Here is a 20,317-nt window from a genome sequence, read left to right as displayed (position 1 = left end):
CTCAACTGTCCAATATATTCAAAGTTCCCTGGTGCCCAGAGCATGGGAGTAGCTCAGGACACTGGTTCTGAGACCACCTGGCCAGGCTGTCGGAAGGGGATGGTTGGAGCCTCGGCCACGCCAAAGGGGGTGTTACATTTTATGTACCACTTATACATGAAGACAAACCCTCCAAGTCAGCCTCATGCTCATCAGGGCCAGGGACTCCTGCTTCACTGAGGGGTCAGTTTCACATAAACAACACATTTGTAAACTTCCCGGGATTCATACTGGCTACCATTTTGCATACATAATTAGGCTTTGGTTAAAAAAAATGCTTTTGAGCAACTCTGATAAAAAAGCAAGCTATCTTTTGTTAGATGCCAGGGTAAACTTTATTTTCCCAGAAACTATCATGAAAACAAAGGAAACATAAGTGCTGTTTTTCTACTTTATTAAGTCATCACAGTAAATCAGAATGAAAGAGAAAAAGAGGGTAAACTGGAGAGTCGAGCGGCAGTCAGCAGTGTAGCTGTGTGCTTTTCCGGGTGTGGCACACACACCTGCAGAAGTAGGTTGTATGGAGGGGTTTACCCCACTGAGGCCTAAACCCAGATGTGAGGCATTAGGCAAATTAAATAAGAGCAAAAAAAAAATATGACATACTATAACTTAATATACCATAGGTATCAATTCTTTTTCCTTATTTACATGTACTAAATGTTGTAGACCTGAAGCCATAAGAAAACATTCACTTACTGTGCATGTCATACACAGATACGGAGGGCAGCTAGAACAGTGGTTGTTTCATGTTGCACTTCCCTCTGTGTGTGGACATTTCCCCTCAGTAGATATAGTCATGACACGGTTACATATAAGACGTCACAGGAAGTTTTAAAGGATCCCTTAAGCCTCCAGATGATACAAACACAACAGGAAGTGAAGTGCAGGTGGCCACACCGGAGGAAGGTCAGGAAGACGTGATTTGCACAGTCTGTGGATCTGCATGGTCTCTTGTTTGTAAGGATGAGGGTTTGGTCAGCCCCTCTTGTGAAGGCAAGGCTTAAATCTCCTTCCTCCCTGTGGCTCTTAGTGGCTGCAGCCTTGACTGCTTGAAGACACTGCGACAGTCACTGATCCAAGCTAAATTTCCTCACTACTGTCTACTTCAGATTCTACTATTTTAAAAAAGTCATCATTTTGTTTTTTTAAAAGTACAAAAACCTTCTCAGTGAAATTATGGAACATCAACTTTGCTTTGGATGGAAATGGGTGTGCAGAGAAGTGGGGATGCTGGCCTGGCCCTGCCTGGGAGCTGGCGAGTCCTACCCATTTTGGGGGCTGATCAGGGCCACTTTTGAGTCCAGATGGCTGACCTACTAATATGACAAGTCAGCACTGTGACTCAGATGGGTCCCCACTGGATAAGTGACCCTCCATAATTTTGCTGGAAAGGCATTTATTGCAAAAGCACAATATTTGCTTTTCTAAGTGGAAAAAAAAGAACTTGATCATTTCAATTTTCCACCCCAAATAACAAGAACGATTCAGGTCCATGTGATTGTAAGCAAACCTGGTTGCTAGATTCCCTGCTCCCCTATTCCAAACCAATGCTACTGCTGACAGTGGACTTGAAGCAGCTCCAGCACCCAAACCACTGGCTGGAGTCTGGGGTCCTAGAGATGTTAAAATCTGTAGGGTTACAGGAGGGTCTAGGTATTTGCTGCCTACAACTGAACTTCCCACTTGCAGGTTAGAAGGACTGGGTCTGGGAGATAAAATGGAATCCTGGAGCACAACAATTAAGTCCAGGGGAGTTCAGTACAACTTCTAAGTCTTGACACTTCATCTAAATCCAAGAATTCTGCATCAGGGATTTCTAGAGCCTGGAAATGAAATATTCTGAAGCTATCTGCTGTCAGAGCCTACCTGGGACTCTGGGGCCCAGGCACCTGTGATGCCCTCCCCACAGGAATGAGGTCTGGGCACTTTGTAAATATGCCGTGAAGCAGCTTGAACACCAGCCTGGAGTATGAGCGATAGGAGGCAAACCGTGCTGACCAGAAAGTCCAAATTATTAAAAAGGTGGGGATGGGCGGGTGGGGTAGGGGTGGGGAAGATGAGAATTGCAGCATTTGCTGACACAACAGAACATGCTGTGACATTCAGTCACCCATTAGTGCCATTAAGCCCCCAGTGAGCAAACCAACTGGGCCCCTTTACAGAACAGCCCAAAGCGACTAAGGCTTACTTCTGTTTCTCTGAGGTTTGGGTGGCTCCCAAGCTGCTCTGCCTGTGAGCCTGGGCCTCTGGCCCTACCTGCAGTCCTCTATAAAGCTGAGAAACAAATTCTAACTTAGGTGTATCCTTGCAATAGGAATTTCTCAGTCCTTCTTCACTTGTTCCCAGAAGCAGGCCTGGCTCCTTCCTGGATCTGTTCATTTCTCCTGCAAGTGTTAGGTACCAGCCAAACCAACCCAATGGATGATGGAAAGAACTGGCTGGTCAGTGAAAACAGCCACTCTGATGCGCTGAGGGGGCTCAGGAGACTCACCAGAGGTGACCAAAGCCCCTGGGGGTAACACACAAGTGGGCACAGAGCAGAGAGGCAGACAGTAGAGGGCAGGCACCCTTGCATGGACTGATGTTTCTGGGGTCCTTAGCGGTTGCCCCATGCTCTGAAATACGGGCTTACTCCAGAGACAGGCTGCAGGCTGAGGTGAGACACAGAGGGCCAAACAGGTCTTCCTAAATGATTTTTCTGTTGCTGACACCCTCAGAGCCACAGCAAGGATGCTGGGCAAGCACAGATGGAAGGTAGGGCTTTTCATATCTTCTTCTTCTTCTTTTTTTTTTTAAACAGGCTCAACATATCTTCTTTGGAGCCAAATAATTAGAAATCCCCCATTTGTGCCGTGGCCCTCCCTGAGCAGGGAGAAGCTTCTGGAGGCAGATGGACACCACGGGGGTGCCTGTCCCAGCCTAGGGCCTGTGCTGGTGTGCACCTCCCGTGTTGACATGGCGCTGTGCTAAGCTGGGCCCTGGAAGCTTCCTGACTTTCACGGGGACAGGACCCTGTTTCCAGAGGCATCTAGGGCTTCCAGGATGGCCAGGAAAACCTCTCCCCAGTTAGTGGGCATCAGGCACCAGGTGGAAAACACTCAGCAACTCAGATAAAACTTCTCCTGGGCAAACAACTCTAGGGAAAGCCAATTTCCATGATGATGAAATTTTTGAGTAAACCATAAATCCTAACATAAGAACTAAAGAAATCAATGCAGAGAAAATTCCTCAGTTTAACAACTGTTTTTGTCGGTTCTTCTGTGAATCTTGCTTAGGTTTATAAACAACGCGGGGTACAGAAACCAGCTGCCCTCCATCCCCTCCCAAAAGCCCAGAATCTTCTTCTGCCATCCCTGCCTGAAGCAGCCACATCAACACTCTCATCAACATGAGAGTGGGTTTGTCACTGGTTGTTGGTGACTTTCCCCTCTTCCTCTTTGGAAGCCCAAGTTGTGTGAGATTCTAGGGTCAGATGACGTGGCCTGGAGAGAAAGTCCAACCCAAGACATTCTGGTGGAGTTCACCTTTAACTTCAGAAATCCGTTACTGGGAAGCTATGTTGAGGGCACTAGCAGAGCAGGGATGTTCCCGGAGTCTCTGTGTTTGGGGGTTGAGGGTGGGAACAGAGGGGAGTCTCATTCATCTCCTCCTTCCAAGAGGCGCTGTGAGGTAGCCACTCAGGCTGGCAGCCAAGGCCCTGCAGAGGAAGCAGAGAAAGGCCGAGTCACGGCACGAGGGGACACATCGGTCTTCTTGGACAGATCCGAGAAGGACTTGTGGCATGCAGGAGATGGGAACCACATCCCCAGAAAGGCTTTGATGACCTCCCCTTGTCACAGTGCAGAGAGGTTTGCTGAATGAATCAACATGTGAATGCCTTTCCTCCAGGTCTTTGCTCTGGACCTTCCTGCAGCATAAAACTATGAATCTTTTCAAAATTCACTTGGCCTTACCATCCAATCCGCAAGTAAAAGAATAAAGAGAAAAGACATCTGATTGCAGTAAAGGGGAGAGGAGCAAGTAAAGGGAATGAAGCAACAGCATGGCTCAGAGTCAAGGAAGCAGCAAATAAAACTTGATGGACAGCTTTGGGGATCCCTGTCGGTGTTATTATTTACACGTATTTACATATTGATATTTCACCTGATGAGTTACAACTCGATTATTTCCCCCAAGGATCTGAGAAAGGGGTCAGAACTAAATTGCTTGCCTGAATGAGTGCAGATGAGCAGAGCGCTATTTAGCACTGGACGGAAAGGGAGTAAAGCCAAAGTGTGCACGTCTGCACTTCTCCCCTCCCCAGGGCTGCTGCGAGGTGCTCAGAGGAACCCAGGAATGCCTGTTGCAATACCCAGCCCCTGTTGCTGCTACAGTCTACTCTCCCCTGGGACCAGGCTGCGAGGGAGAGGCTTGTTTCATCACCCCTCCTCCCCCATAAGCTATTTTTCAGCTGGCTGTGTTATACCCCAAGCTTCCAGGTTCTGAACAAACCTCAGAAACAGGGTTTCTATCTTCCTTCCAGCATACTTCACTTCCAAGGCTTTTGACATTTTTATTATTATTGGCATTTGAAATTAATTTATGTAAGTCATCTTACTCACAGACAACATCTTTTCTCATTTTCTGACCTTACCTTATTGTTTCTAGGAAGAACCTCTGAAATCAATACTCACAAACATGCTTGGACCTGAGAAGACAGCCTGCCCCAGCGTGTCCCCAGTCTCAGCACCCTCAGGTACCTGCTGCTGGAGCCCTACCGTCTTTGCCCTGCTGGTCCCCATAGGCTGGCCAGACAGGAAATGTCCCAGGCTCTCTCCTGCTAGTCTTATCTTTAAAAACTGGCTGCTTTTGACGAAGGCAGCACAGCTAGACCATTCTCCATGGCAGAGACGGCATTGGCAAAAGGTCACCCACCCTCTGCCCCCTCAGAGCTGGATGTGGGGGTGAACAAGCCTAATTCAATCCTGGATAATACTCTGTTTTGAAATACCTACACTTCAAATTGTCTAAGACTTCACATTACTCACTAGGAACCACTCCACTCAGTATTGTGATCAGATCGATTGGGAGAGAGGAAGGAAAAAAATAAAAAGCAGGCAAATGAAAGAGATAAAATGATGTTCAAAGACAGAACATAAGTGAAAGAGTAATTCTAGATTAGAAAGGAAACACTGAACCCCCCCAGCCAGGGAAGGCAAGGAGGGAGAGGAGGGGTGCACACTGCATTCCAGCAGCAGGGCAGGATGGCAGGCAGCTGGAGGGAGGACAGTGGGAAGGCAGGCAGGTGGTGGACTCTGGGGAGCTGCACAAAACTCTGCAGCCAAGTGGCCCCATGCACCTCGAAGCAGCCACCTCAACTGCTGGGGGCACAGGGAAGGCCCCCCCCTTGGCTGGAGCCTGCACAGCAGCATCCTCTGTGTTCCTCCAGTCCCCCACTTCCTGCGGCACATCCCCAGCCTGGGATGGCTCCTGCTGTGCCCGCTGCACTGTGATGGATGGGGAGGTGGCAGCTGGGGCATGGACCGGCGGGCCACGAAGATCATTCCACTGGCAAGCTGTCGGCAGTCACTCCACTCATTCAGCCTTTTCCTCCTGCTGGAAGCCGGTCTTCCCACTTCAAGCCCCACTTCCCACTCTGTAGCAGGAGGGGACACATGGATACGGGGTCCCCACAGACCAAGACTCCTACAGGAGGCCCCCTGCTCTGGAGAGGACTGTACAGCCTCGCCCTACTTCCCCCAACATGAGCACCCGGGCTGATGGGGCATGGTACCTCTGGGGGACCCTGGCAAGTGGAACCGGTTTGGAACCATTCTGGGACGGGGCCAAAGCTGTGGCCAAGGGAGAAGAAAGGGCAGCTGGGCTGGAGGGGCGGCTTGCTGTGGCAGTGGCTGCTCGTCTGCCCTTCAGGTGGAGGAGGGTGATGTTTGGGATGAACCCAAAAGTCTATATACTACCATTCCACCTGCATGTTTCCTGAGACTGGAAACTGACTGGCTCTGCACCACATGTTCCTCTTGGTGACATGCTTAATAAATGACAGCTTACTAGTGTCCTGCAGTATTATTATTGTTAACATCATCGCCATCTGGTCTCCCTTCCACCTGTGAGCCCACGGGTCAGTGCGGCCTGGGCCACACTGGGCCACAAGGTGGCATAGGGACAGGCCTGGACCCCAGAGCCAGGGCAGAAAGGAGAGGCCCACGGAGGTCACACCTGCCCTCTGAGTCCTAAACTGTAGCCCATCCCTGGGTTCTTTACCCTCTGCACTCCCCCAGCTTTTGTCTGCTCTTCCTACCCCAGCTGTTCCATTCAGCGGCCCCCCAGAAAACCTGCCCTCCCTGAACTGAGGCCTTGGAGGCCCCCATTAAGGCGAGCGGTCAAAGGCCGGCCCAGCACGTGCCACATCTTATCGGCCCATCTCAAGATCCTGCTCCTCCTGGCTTGGGCAACAAAAAAGGGGGCGGCCCTGGGTCCACTGGCGCCCCATGGCCCTGCACACAAAAGGGCGGGCGACAAAGACATTTTCCGGGATGGCAGGTGTTGGTGTCAGATTCCACCCGGAGTGCACGGGCAGAAGAAAGGCGATGCTGGGTTTCCCCGGGCAGCACAGACATGCAGGGGCAGGAGTGTGGGCAGGGTCCCTCGGGAGAGAAGGTGGGAGGCAGCAGGAACTCGAGGGGACACTGCAGCACGGCGTTAACCATGGATGGAGGCTGGTTAGGGAATTTACATCCAGCTCCCCAAGAGCAGGGTGGCTGGGCAAATCCAAAACATCAGTCTTACCTTGCTCCAACATTGCAATGAGGACTTCTCATATTTTAATCTGAAAGGAAAGAGCATAAAATCAAATGACTACAAGCCCAGCACACCCACAGCTGAACCTGATAATGAACACAGTGCTAACAATACATTTATCCCTGGGCTGCCTGGGTGTTGTCAGGGCTTTGCAGATCACTACGAACCGAAAATTCACTTAAAATTCTACTTGGAAAAAAAATACTAATAAAATTCTACTTGGCAGGAGAGAATTCTAGCCGCCATCACATTTATACACGTGAAATGAGAGGGACGGCAGCGTTCCTAGGATGTGCTGTGCAGATGCTGTTGGGAGCTCTATAGGCACGGGCGGCTCTGACTACCACACCCTCTTCCTGTTCTCCCATATTTGCTGATTTGGTCTATTTGGAATTCAATGGATGACCTGAAAAAAATACTGGACAGGCTCTAAGCGTGCAAGTTTATGTGCCTCTTCGTTTTGTAGATTTCTGAGTTGTACACAGCATGTTAATTCAGTACTAGTGTCACCTGTGATGTGACAGTCCCCAGGGAAGGAGCACGTAGCACGCTGTGTAGACGGCGGCCCAGAAGCAAACCCTGTCGTGGTGAAATCGGACTGCAGGCTCACCCTCGCTCACAGAGCAGAAGGACCTCAGCAGTCATGCTGACCTCGGGAGAGGCTCTGAGTTGTCCGTACTTTGTGACAGGTTTTCTCGACCCCTCGCCCCTCCAGGGACAGCCTATCTCCTAGGTGGGTTCCCCTTGGCAAATTCCCAGCCTCATTCTGCATTAGGCGTAGCTCCTCATGCCAACCCCTGCCGCACTCCTGGACTCAGTGTCACTAGACCATCACATCCGGACAAAGGACATTCATCAATGACACGGACCGTTGTCTGCACGGCCACAGTTGTCAGCCTGGACTGTCTGCTGACCCTCTGACATGTTCTTTAGTTGGGCTCTTCGGAAGAAATGTGCACTTCTACAATCTACTGAAAATTCACCCCTCTGCAGAATTATTTGGTATTAGGAATTCAGGATAAGTAACTGCGGATAATCAGTCTTCCTTGATTTTCAACCACTGTTACCTGCTCCATGTCCGTACGTCAATACTGCTCTACACCACAGGAAGTGCTTGTGACTGTGTTGACTGTTGGTAACAGACTAGAATGTTTTTCATGGATCCCGGATAATACGATGGTCTAGATTTCTTGTTTTCTCCCAATGCCCTGGGCTGTGGCGTCCCATTTCCTCTTATAGAAGATGGCAGACGTACAACGTCTCTCTGGGGGTCTGTCTTCCTTGAGTTGGGGAGGCCTGGATTTTCAGGGCACCATACTACCTACCCTCTCCAGTGTGAGCAAAGGGCCTCTTCATGAAGGGGCTCCTTGGCCTCCTCCCTGCAGCCCCGTCAGCCCTGGTTATGCTGGACGTACCAAGAAAGCAGATGGCGCAGCTAACAATGGAGGACTTGTTTGTAATTGCTGATGAGGACTGGTTTGCTCTTCTCCCTAGTGCATCCCCAGATGCAGCCTGGTGTGGTGTGGTGGACCAAATAGAACGTCTCAGTAACTGCCAGTCCATGGGTGAGTTAAGGAGATGCAAAGACAGAGACAGTTGGGGGCTTCCTTAATTATTCCGTGGGGCACAAATGTCACTTGCCCTTGACACACAGGCAGTGCTACCAAAGGGTGGGGGCCCACACTTGGAACAGAGGAGTAGGCTGTCAGCTTCCTGATACATCCCTGGGGGTGAGGTACCAACTAGCCTGGGCAGTGCTGGAAGGCACCATGGTGCTTGGAGATGGGGGCAGGGGGAGAGAACAGGAGGCACATGATGCTTAGTGGTGTGGGGGAGAGACACAGCATAATTATTTCATCTTTTCATCAACTGGGCACCTGAGATGTGCCAGGTTCTGTTCCAGGCTCTTGGTTACAGATGTGAATAAAGCAGATGAAGCGCCTGCCTGTGGGGCGCTTTGGTAGAGGAGTTACAACATGCATTCTGATATCAGAGTGATATCACCCCTTGGGAGACAAAAATATTTTTTATACATAGAAAGCCCAGATATAGGTATGGTAAATAAACAGATACACAGTATTTCTGGAGTGTTTCGGGAGATGACAAATTAGGAAAGTGAAATGTCTTAGGGACTTCCAGGGTGGGTGATAGTGAAAAAGAGGTCAAGCCACATTGGGTTGTAGGGTTTAATGTGTGCATTAAATTCAAAATTTTTCTTTCTTTCCATTAAACTCAAAGTTTTTCTTCCATGTTAGTGGTGCTGGGACGCGGGAATAAGCCCCGCTCACGTCTAAGAGCAGCAGAGTGGGACCCCTCTGGTGAGAATCCTCCAGTATCAGGCCGACACCAAGGGGCCGAGCCACAGCCACTCAGTGGCTCAGACACAGAGCCGAAGCCCGGAGGATCCAGAAGTCATGTTTAGAAAACGACATCCTACTTCTTGGGTCTCGTGCAGCTTCTTGAATGCTCCGGATGTCAGCAAGAATTTACCAAAACCCTGGAAACAACAGTCTTGATGGGATATCTACTGTGTTCCACACAGGTCTGCCTAGTGGAGGCTGTTCAAGAACTAGTAGGTCTTTTTGTGGCATGTGTGCTCTGGCAGGACTCACTGGGAGAGCAGAAGAGCAAGGGTTTGAATGGAGCTTCTTATCTCTGAGGAAAGGCTGCCACCTGGGATAACACTGGGCAGGGTCAGACAGGAAAAGTGGCTGCTTCTCCCTGGGTCCTTGTTACTGAACAGTCAGTGTGGAAAATGATTAACTGGTCCAAGATAATTAGGGAAGGGAATGATTTTGAGAGCTGGCATGGCTGAGAGAGAGAAACAGTGGACTGCAGTTCCAGCTTTAGGCGAGCACTAAGTATCCTCCCAGCAGGAAGGCGGACAGAGCGGGAGATCAGAACGCTGTCTGAGCTATTCAGCCCCCTTGGAATGACTCTGAGGAAGGGAACAGGTGCAGCCGGGGATGGGGTAAGCCTACATGCTCAACTCAACACTGGCAACTCAAGACCAGTGGGAATTAGCCAGCTTAATTAACATTTCCAAATGGCCCAAGGATGGCTTCCAGTATTTCCAACTCAGCAGCAGTGGCTGTGTCCTGGCCCTGGCCCTGGCTCTGGGCTTCCTCTTTCTGGTCGTTGGTTTGCCCATCAGCTTTGGTTCTGAATCAGAAAGCTGGGACAGCTGGACCGAAAGGCAGTCAGGCAGAGAGAGTGCATGTACTGTGGGCCTGCACGTGCATATGCACCTGTGTGGGGGGCTAAGCAAGCAGGTGGAAGGCTCATGAAGTTTTCTGGCATTCTTCTCTTTCCCTTCCGCAACTATAATGTATTTATATGGCTCTATGGTGAAACTGAATCAAGTTATACATTTAAGATTAATATCTTGGTTTCAATTTTTCTGGTCAGGCCCTCATGGAGACAGAGGTCTGTAGACCATCCTTCTATCTCACTCACAGAACTCAAACACTAGGATCTCAGTTACCCCTTAGCCATGACAGGGCTGTTCGTGGTACTGGACTGAATTCACATCTCAAAAAACAGCAAAAACAGTACAGACATGTTTATAGCAGCAATATTTCTAATAGCCAAGAGTAAGAATAGCCTGAATGTTCATCAACTGATGAACAGACAACCAGAATACGGTTGTGTCTCCCCTTACACTGGAAGATCTGGAGATATCAGCTACGACATGGATGAACCTGAGGACATGCAGAGCAAAAGAAGCCAGTCACCAAAGACCACATACTGTGTGATCTCACTTATATGAAATGTCCAGAATAGGTAGATCCACATAGATGGAGAGTAGACTAATGGTTGCCAGGGGCTGGAAGTGGGGGGAGTGGGGAGTGGGGAGTGGGAATTGACTGCTTGTGTGTTTATGGGTTTGTTTTTGTTTCTTTGTTTTAGGATGAATTAAAAAGTTCTCAAATGAGACTGATGATGGTTGTACATCTGCCTAGCAAATGCCTGTGAATATGAAAAACGTCAAATTATATACCTTAAATGGATGAACTATATGATATGAGAATTATATCTCATTAATGCTGTTTGGAAAAAATGGCAAAAAAGGATAGAAGGTGGACTGGGCAGCACTGCTGTTACTTCCTTTCCAAAAGGGACATGACAGAAGTGGCTACAAGTTCTGGGGAAAATCAAATCCCCTGTGGGCACCCAGGGAGCAGAGGGACAGGGGCACTTAGGAAGTTAGCAGATGCCAGCAGCAACTCTCCCCATGTCACACCACAAACTTCCAGCCATCCTCAGAGTGAAGAAAATGGGGCTGCCTTTTGGGCCACACACTACTCTTTCCTTTGAGGTTCTCTTGGGTTTAACCTAACTCGAGTTCATTTGTCCTATAAGCACCCAGGAGTGGCTTTGGGTGGCCAGGTGAGATTACAGTGTACTTCTCCACAGGACACACTAGGATTTTGTGTGCCACTCAGGACTACATTCTCTAATCAACTGCTCAAGAAAAGGTGGCAGTTATGTCTGTGGTGGCTTGTGAGGAGACAGTGAGCTCAAGATATATGTCTGAGGAAGCATCAGAGAAGCAATAGAACTGTCTGGTTGTTTCACTGTCCTGTTGTCTGAAGACATGAAGGAAGCAGTTTTATTCCATAATTAAGATGTTTTCTATGAGTGAATTCTTTCTGTGGTGCTTCACTTGCCTTCCAAGGTAGGCAACACTTTGGTTAACTTTCAGTTACATTTCTCGGTGATCTGTGTCTAAGTGGATGCGCATTTGCTACTGTACAAACTATAGAGGTCATAAGTCCCATAGAGTAGTCCTTTCCACCTTTGGGGAGGAGCATTTTGCCTTTGCCACAAAAGAAGGGCTCCCCCTGCCACAAGCAGGCACCGAGAACCAGGGGGCCTCTCCGGATGGGCAGTGAGTCTCATCTGGCTAAGCACCTGAGCCCTGGTCTCAACTGATAATGAGAAAACCAACCCTCCTCAGTTCCCAAACTGCCAAAGAGATGAATCTTGCTTTGTGGAAGGCTGGCTGTGGGGAGGGTGCAGGAACATGATTTCTACACATAGGTAAAAGCTTTACTACTCATGGATTGCTCTAGAGACTTTTCCTCCGGGCAAAACAATGCCAAGGAACCTTACTCTTGTATCCTAGCTCTTGTGATCATGAGTCCTTTCATGCCTCTTCAAACAGTGTTCTGTGTACTAGGGATGGTCATCTACCATGATTCTTCATGCTAGCCCACGGGTGCCTGCCTGTGCGACCCTGGTGGGAGTCTGGCGGGGGGAGTCTGGGGGGTGGGGAGGACATGTGGCTGCAGGTCAGATTTCTGCCCCACCTGCTTTCACTTCCTTTCTCCCACCATGCAAACCTTCCCTTACAAGGACGGGGTGTCCCCACGCTCGCCTAACTGGTACAGTCCCAATTAGGGGCTGCATTCTGTGGCACTGGAGGCCCCTCTAGTCCCTGGACATGGGGAACGTTCAGGTGGAACTTCTCTTGGGTCATCACAACGCTCATTCATTAGTCAACATGTATTCCCTGCCTGCTGTGTAGCAGGGGATGGGAAGAGATGGAGAACAAAATATTATCTAGTCTCTCTCCTGCCTTTCCCCTAGAATATCCTCCCCACGAGACACAGTGATCTTTTTAACTAAGAGTCTCATCATGTGACCCCACTGACGAACACCCTCCAGGAGCTGCCCAGCTCGCTAGAGGAACAGCCACGGTCTTTCCCCAGGCCTGTGAGGCTGTTCTGATTTCCCTCGTCCTCCTCACTCCCTCTACCTTAACCATGCTGTGCCTCCCACTGTTCCTCAAATGTGCCAGAAAAGCACCAGCCTCAGGGCTTTTGCACCGGTTGTTCCCTCTGCCTGAAGTGCTTTCCCCCCAGATTCTAAATAGCTCACTCCTTTAACCTCCTTCAAGCCTCTCTTCAAATGTCACCTTCTCAGTGAGGCCTTCCTCATCCCCCATTTTAATTTTCAAAGATTTTACTTATTTGAGAGTGAGCACAAGCACGCATGTGCCTGAGTGCAGGGAGGGGCAGAGGCAGAGGCAGAGGGAGAAGCAGACTCCCCGCTGAGTTGGGAGCCTGATGCAGGGCTCCATCCAGGACCCTGGGATCATGGCCTGAGCTGAAGGCAGATGCTTAATTGACTGAGCCACTCAGGTGCTCCCCCAACACCCATTTTATTTTATTTTTTAAGATTTTATTTATTTATTCATGAGAGACACAGAGAGAGGCAGAGACACAGGCAGAGGGAGAAGCAGGCTCCATGCAGGGAGCCCGATGTGGGACTCAATCCTGGGACTCCAGAATCACACCCTGAGCTGAAGGCAGGCGCTAAACTGCTGAGCCACCCAGGCATCCCCCCAACACCCATTTTAAAGGGCACCTCACTATAGTGTTGCTTCTCAGTAACACTCCTGGTCCTCCTTCCCTGCGTCTTTTTCTTTTTGGCATCCCCCAGCTCCTGACAGGAGTCCAGCATCTTTCTCATCCATCTCAAAGATAAGTCTCAAGGAGGGTAGGGCTGCTGTTTTGCCCATTTCTGCACCTTCCCTATTAGTGCACAGTAAATGTTTATGAAATGAAAGCCCAACCCTTGTGGGGCTCATGTGATGATCCAAGGACAGAAGCCACAGTTTCCATCTTCTTCGGCTGTACCAAAGGTGTGTGTATCCTTGCAGGACTTGAGATGGACTGAGTTTTAATATCTAAATATGGATTCTAGCAAGTCACCAGCTTTGGGTAATTGCAGTAAAGAGCAGAGTCAGCCTAGTGGCCTACAGAGTTCCCTTTATGGCTTTTTCCTTTCTTCTCTGTGGTTATCCATTTCCTCTGGGGCTCTTGCCCTCACGTTGCTGGGCTGGCCAACATCCCTGGTCAGAAGAGCCTGGACTCAGAAAGCTGCATGCCCAGATATTACACAGGGCTCTGCTGTTAACTGGAGTCAGGCTGTTTCTCTAGCTGCTTCTTGGATCCCTGGGGACAGAGCTAGAGCGCAGGGTTTCCCTAACTACCACACATGGACTCTGGGACGCGAACCAGCTGCAGGGTCTGCCCGGACATATCTCGGCAGTAACGGCAAGAGAAACTGCACTCTGTGGTTTTGCATGATATCAGGGTAGGGGAACAGGACCCTGCCATGTGAGTCCTGGAAGACCAGCAGCGGAAATCTCAAGACTGGATGACCCTGCTTGAGAGAAGAGACAGGCTGGGTGACTGTGTAGGCCGAGGGACCCTGCCACAGGTAACGGCTGAGCACTGGAGTGGGGGGGAGGGGAGAGGGGAGAGGCTGGGGGGCCTGACGTGGGGACACAGGCAGGTGTATGTGTCCTCTTTGCATCTGAGATTTTATTGTCTTGTGTTCCTGAAGTGGTCAAATAATAGTTTTGCCTTTTCTTTCTCTCTTTGCACTCTTTACAGAGATGCTGTGAGGTTTCTTAAGTGCTGAGAAATTAATTTTGGCCACATCAATGCTGTAAATATATTTTATTTTATTTTATATTTTATTATTTTATTTTATTTTTTTATTTTAAAATTTTATTTTATTTTATATTTCATTTCATTTCATTTTATTTATTTTATTTTATTTTATTTTATTTTACCAATGTTGCCTGGCATGTTTCCCATGTTTTAGGGATTTTTTTTCCCCACACTGGCCTTTTGAAGGCCTTTGAAGGTTAATTGAAGAAAAGCAACCCGCTTTTCTGTTTATTATGCTATGTAGAGGTTTACTTCCTGGTTACCATCATACATCCTTCTGGAAAAGGACAGTATAAAATATTCTGTCTTTTTTCCACCAGCAGACTTAAATGCTAATAAGAGAGCTTCCATTTGGCCTGTGCTTTGGTTTGGTTGTTGCTAATTAGAAATTCAAGCAAAACCATGGAGTTTTCCAGGAACCCACACTCCTGGCTGTGGTTTGCACCTGTTCTACCTGCTAGAATCAGGAGAACATGAGGGTCATAGCTATGGTTCACAAGAAACATAACATAGGGGGTCGGAAGCTCTGGAAGTTCCGGGTTCTTCTGAAAAAAAAAATCCTCAAGGTTATTTGAAATAAGCTTTAATTAAGAATCATTTCCAAAAATTGTTTCAGAAAAATTCTTGGTACCTGCCGGCTATCTCTTGGCAACTGTAAAAGTGTCATGGGAACTGTAATTAGCAGTTAGGCATGGAGGAAGATGCCACTTGCATTTAAAACCCTGTCAGGACTGAGAAATCAGAAGTAAACTGAAGGTGGCATTTCACAGAAAAGGCAGCATCTTCAAGTTCTTCCAAAGGAACAATTTAAATGTGATGTCAATACTTTAGGAGGAACAATCTTGGGTCCCTTCTTTTTCTGGGAATCTGTGAGCGCCCCTAACCTGTGCACCAGCTCCAGGAGCAGGAGGGTCCCCACACAGGCTCCGAAAGGAGTCATTTCTTCCTCTGTGCTCTTCCTACGTGGACTGTCCCTCATTTCATGCTTCTTGTCCATGGCCTTCCAGTTCTCAGACATCTTAATTCTTAGCCAATGTGGCAAAGTTAAAAACTGACTGGCAGGAGACTTAGAGTGTATCTAATACATATTAGGTAAGTTTCCGTTCTCTTCCAGGCTCACAAGGTGGATAGCACAGCTCAGGGAAATCTCAATCCAACTGACCCAAACCATTGGCTCACTGCATCTTTCTTTCTTCCTTTGAACTGTGTCTTTTTAATATAGGGTAATGGTTTGGAGATAACTAATGTGGGCTTACAAATAAGTAGCCATGTTTTAGTGGTTCATGAATACCTGCTCTTCCCCAACAAGACTGCAAGCTCCAGAAGGGCAGGGGAAGATATTGAAAATGAAGCTTCCAGAGCCTTTGTGTTGCCTTAAGGTGCTTATTAGCACAGTCTTAGGGGTGAGGGAAGGTGGGGCCAATTCAGAGATGGCAATGTGGGACAGGTAGTACCATCATTTCCTATTGGAACAAATGCTGTCTCATATTTCTTCCTCCTCCCAGAGTGGACACAGAGAATAAAAGAATTTTAAGAGGAAAAAAGAGATGAATAAGTGTGAAGAAAAATCTGGTACTAAACAGGGCAATGAAGAATTCTCTTTAAAACCCACAATACGGGAATCCCTGGGTGGCTCAGCGGTTTCGCGCCTGCCTTCAGTCCAGGCATGATCCTGGAGTCCCGGGATCGAGTCCCACATCGGGCTCCCTGCATGGAGCCTGCTTCTGTCTCTGTGTCTATCATGAATAAATAAACAAAATCTTTAAAAAAATAAAATAAAATAAAATAAAACCCACAATACCAGGGCACCTGGGTGGCTCAGTAGTAGCCATGATCCCCTTCTAGGAGACAGGCCAATTGGCAGGCAAGTGGTATATTCCAGGACAAGAAAGGAAGAATAGGCAGGTACACGTTCTAAGACGAAGACAGGCTGGAAGAGGTAGAGGGTTACAGAGGACGGAGTGTAGAAAAATATGGGCAGACACAGTGAGTGAGTGTGACAGCCCAGCAAACACTGGCTGAGGGGTCCCTATGTGCCAGGCACTGTGCTCATCTCTTTACACATACTAACTTGCCAAATCCTTACAAATATCTTTTAAGGAAAGTTCTTATAAGACCTATTTTACAGAATCAGGCTGAGCCACAGAGTGAAAGGTAACTTGGCTGAGGCCACATGCTGGAACACAGAAGACACTGGCTATCTGGCTGCAGAACCCAACCTTCTCAGGGGAACCCATCCTCCCTGCAAGGAGCCCCCAAAGCAGCTGGGGAGGCTAGTGCCAGGTGGAAGGTTCTGGCCAGCATTGAGCAAAAAGGATAGGAAGACAGTGGGATTTGAGATATGTGAGGAAGAAGAGCAAAAGAAGGCAAGCCTGGTCTATATTAAATACTGAGGGAGGAAGATTTGCAAATGCTGGCAATGGTGTATGAAGGGTCAAAAGTTCGCTATGGCTCCTGCCATCTGCCTTTATTCCAGGGTTTGGCAGTAGTGTGTGGGTGCATGGACTCTGGGCTTGGGTCCTGGCTGTGTTCCTAGCACCCCCAGAATATCAGAAGCTCCTCTAGGTCTTGGGGTGGCTTGCCTGAACCCTTGGGGACTGACCTAGCCAGGGTACGTGGAAGCCTCTGATGCACGTTTGTTCATTACATGAAATCAGAGTAATTCTGGGCTTTAGTTCCCTCATCTGTTCCATTTGGTTGGTTAGAAGGGGGAATGAGAGAACTCCTGGAAGGGTTTTGTAGCCACAACTATGAGGCTGCCCCAGAGACTGGCACAGTGACACGAGTGTGCTGGTATAAATGGTCACTTGACTAACCAATAACCACAGCATCATATACTAATAGTTCAGTAATCTGAGTTTCTGCGATTTATATTTTCAGCACTATCACTTTCCCAAACTTCATTCTTCTCTTAAGAAGACTTTTTGGGGCAGCCCGGGTGGCTCAGTGGTTTAACGCCACCTTCAGCCCAGGGTGTGATCCTGGACACCCGGGATCGAGTCCCACGTCGGGCTCCCTGCATGGAGCCTGCTTCTCCCTCTGGCTGTGTCTCTACCTTGTTTGAAAAACACTGATATAGTATTGCTTCTCTCCTCTCAAAGAGGTGACATTGGGTGTTGTACATTGAAAAACTCTTATAAGTGGCTGGTTAGGAACTCTGTGACCAGTGTAACTAACCACCAATTTTGGTGACAGCTTACCAAGTAGGGGATGGTGGTAATTATCTGAGTCTTAGATGATGTCACTACCACCTGACTCCACTTTGGGAAGAAAAGAGAACGTGGAACAAGGGGTGAAGGCCCCACTGCCAACTTGCCCATGGCCTTTGGTTGTCCCTTTATGGCTCTTCAGCCAACTCAAAATGAATGTGAAAGGGATCAGCTTGATATCTCCTGAAGTTTCCTCTAACATCTTACAATGTTCTTTGCTGGTTTCAGCAAATTTATGGGGACGGTGAATATATAAGAAGGGCTATCAATCAAAACCTTATGAAGAGCACTTTAATGTGGAGGGAGGAAGGGAAGGAGGAAGGAATGGAGGGACTGAGAGAGACAAAGAAAGAGACTAAATGAATCTGTAACATGACCACTCTCAGTGAATGGGGAAAATATGTCATCTTTTGGGGGACCGTAGTCTGTCTGTCTGGTGCAGTTTCTAGGGATTACCTGATTGCCGACCACCAGCAAACTGGCCACCCTGGGATCTGCGTGCAGAAGGGCAAGCCTACCACATCCCGGCACATGTAAGCAGTGTGCGTGGTTTGGGGTCCGGCAAGTGGAAGTTGGGTGTAGCTTTACTCCTCTAGCCAAAGGTTGCTGAGTTACACAAGCAGTCTGTGTGGCATCTACTTGCCAGATTCACTTTGGGATCAATACACCTACAGTCTAAGAGGGTCACAAGAATGACCCAGTGACACCAGGCAAGTCTTCTGATAGTTTCTATGAACTTAATTCGATTTTGTTGTAGGAGAAAATAACAAAAGTCTTTTACTATCGGGTAGGTGAGCATAATAATCCTTTCCAAGAGGACACCCGTGCACATTGTGCACGTGACTGATGAAAGCTTACAGTTTTGTGCAAGAGTCGTGGTGGCAGCAGCAACCTCAGACCAACTCAGACTAATATGGGTTAAGCTCCAAATATGACCTACATTAAAAGTGGCAGAATCTGGTGGAGCCTAGTGAGGAATTTCCTCCCACTTTTTAAAAATCCTGAACTTTACAATCTAGCCTATTATGAAAGAGGAAGTATTTCTGACCATATCTTGGAGAAATCAAATGTTTGTATAGGACTCACAAATAAAGATTTGTGCTCCCTCTGCTGGCTCCCTACAGCAATATTAAAGTAGAAAGGAACCCAAAAGAGTGTTGGCATGTTCAGCAAACACAGTTGATTTGCATATACTGATAACTCATTTAATTTGATTTGGGATATTCTTTGAAAAAAATCAATCTTTATGAGGTCCTGACTAAGGCACTTGGAAATTCTTTAAATTAGATATTAAATTGGACATACCTGTAGTCCTCTACTACCAAATTGCTAGCTGTGACTGTAATAGTGATTTGGGGATTCATTTATCAGCAGACACAAGTGGATTCCTCCAAGGTTTTAGGGTCCAGACACAACCTTTAAAGCAGTTCTGGGGATAAAAAAAAATCTCAGGTCCAAGCTAAAGTTTCTCTTTTTCTCCTCTTGTTTATAAGATCAGCTTCCCAAAAATAAAGATTTATACTATTTATATCCTTTCTGATAATGTCAAAGATTAGACTTGATTTTCCAAATCATTAGCATGCAGAAGAATGACCTCATGGTGAACAGATGCACTTGGCTGTGAGCTGCAGCGATTACATCAGTCCCGCCCAGCAGTCGAGGGTGCCCACTCTAGTTAACCCTTTGAAGTCCTCTCTGCTGGCCTCCCTTCCTTGGAAACATGCAGGAAAACGCAAACTGAGTCCCTCACCCCAACATGTGTACGTGTATGTGTGTGTTAAATGCATTTATATACATGCATAAACATATATATGTATATATGTGTATATATATGTTAACACACATATGTTACACACACGTGTGTGTGTAACTACAGCTAATACTTTCACACTGGCTACCTTTCAGAAGTTGCTGGCCAAAAGGGAAGGGATGAAAAGGAACACCAATTACAGTGCTAAGAAAGAGGCAGGCAGTTCAAACAGCTATTATACACTGGGTATTACTAATACAAGCAGTGGATAGAATAGGTATGAGGTAGGTGGCATTTTAAAATAACATTTTCTGATTGGGAAAATATATAGAGATATATATTTAAATCTCTTTTAAAAAGCTGAGTACCCATCTATGAGCCTACGCACTGCAGATGCTCCATCTGCATCAGTGGCTGACAGTGAAACATGAAGAGAAACACATGTACTTGGCCAATGTGCCCCTCTATGGATTCCTTGGGTGACATCAACAGCACTGGGACAGGGGGAGTCTGAGGAGAAGCATCTTTGGGCATAAGCCCCTCTCACTGAACAAATTTCTTTTTTACGTGTAGGATTCCAAGGCTTATATTATAGGCCTTCCCTCTAGCAATGAGGGTGGCTTGCAGCTACAAATACAGTGTGCAAGGAATACAGGGTTCAGGTTATTCTCCCTCTGCATTAACGACAAAGCCCCTTGCAGAGAGGATACAAAGAAAACTGGGGAGCCCCTAATTCCTCAGATTGTGCATATGCATGGGAGCAGGAGCCCAAGGACCCGCTTTGATGGCACTGCTGGCAGAGAGGGTCTGATTGGGTCCTGAGTGCACTGTGGGGGCTTAAGCTGCTCAGGGTCAATTTTTCCAGTTGGCTTGCTGCTCGGAAGAGCAGAGTCCACCTCTGTTTCTTAGTTTCAGTATGCTGGCTCATCTGGGTCTGACTGTCCTTGTCCCAAGAAAATTGAAAACACTGAATAAATGAAAACTGTTTTCATCTGTAAATGTGGTGACAAGCTGGGACAGAGATTCCTCACAAGCAAAACTGGCCTGCGAAG

The 20,317-nt window shown here is 47.8% G+C and overlaps 1 protein-coding gene across 8 annotated transcripts in view; it reads right to left on the bottom strand.

Annotated features, from left to right (window-relative positions):
- Positions 1–416: 416 nt before the first annotated feature.
- The window catches only part of RALGAPA2 (Ral GTPase activating protein catalytic subunit alpha 2), a 327,019-nt gene continuing 307,118 nt past the window's right edge, over positions 417–20,317 (bottom strand). For 6 of the 8 annotated variants that reach the window (XR_012018147.1, XR_012018146.1, XR_012018149.1 and 3 more), the window contains 3 exons: positions 18,821–18,944; positions 6,829–6,868; positions 417–3,739 (listed from right to left, as the gene is read on the bottom strand). Coding sequence is in view for 1 of the 8 variants with exons in the window: in XM_072799834.1 (XP_072655935.1) it covers positions 6,864–6,868 (5 nt within the window). In the remaining 7 variants the exon portion in view is untranslated. The remainder of the gene's footprint in view (positions 3,740–6,828; positions 6,869–18,820; positions 18,945–20,317) is intronic. The other 2 variants (XR_012018148.1, XM_072799834.1) reach the window with 1 other exon arrangement.

The sequence above is a fragment of the Canis lupus genome, chromosome 26 (genome assembly GCF_048164855.1).
Source record: "Canis lupus baileyi chromosome 26, mCanLup2.hap1, whole genome shotgun sequence".
Classification (NCBI taxonomy): domain Eukaryota; kingdom Metazoa; phylum Chordata; class Mammalia; order Carnivora; family Canidae; genus Canis; species Canis lupus.
Note: the sequence above shows the minus strand (reverse complement) of the source record. Positions and strands in the feature narration are given on the sequence as shown.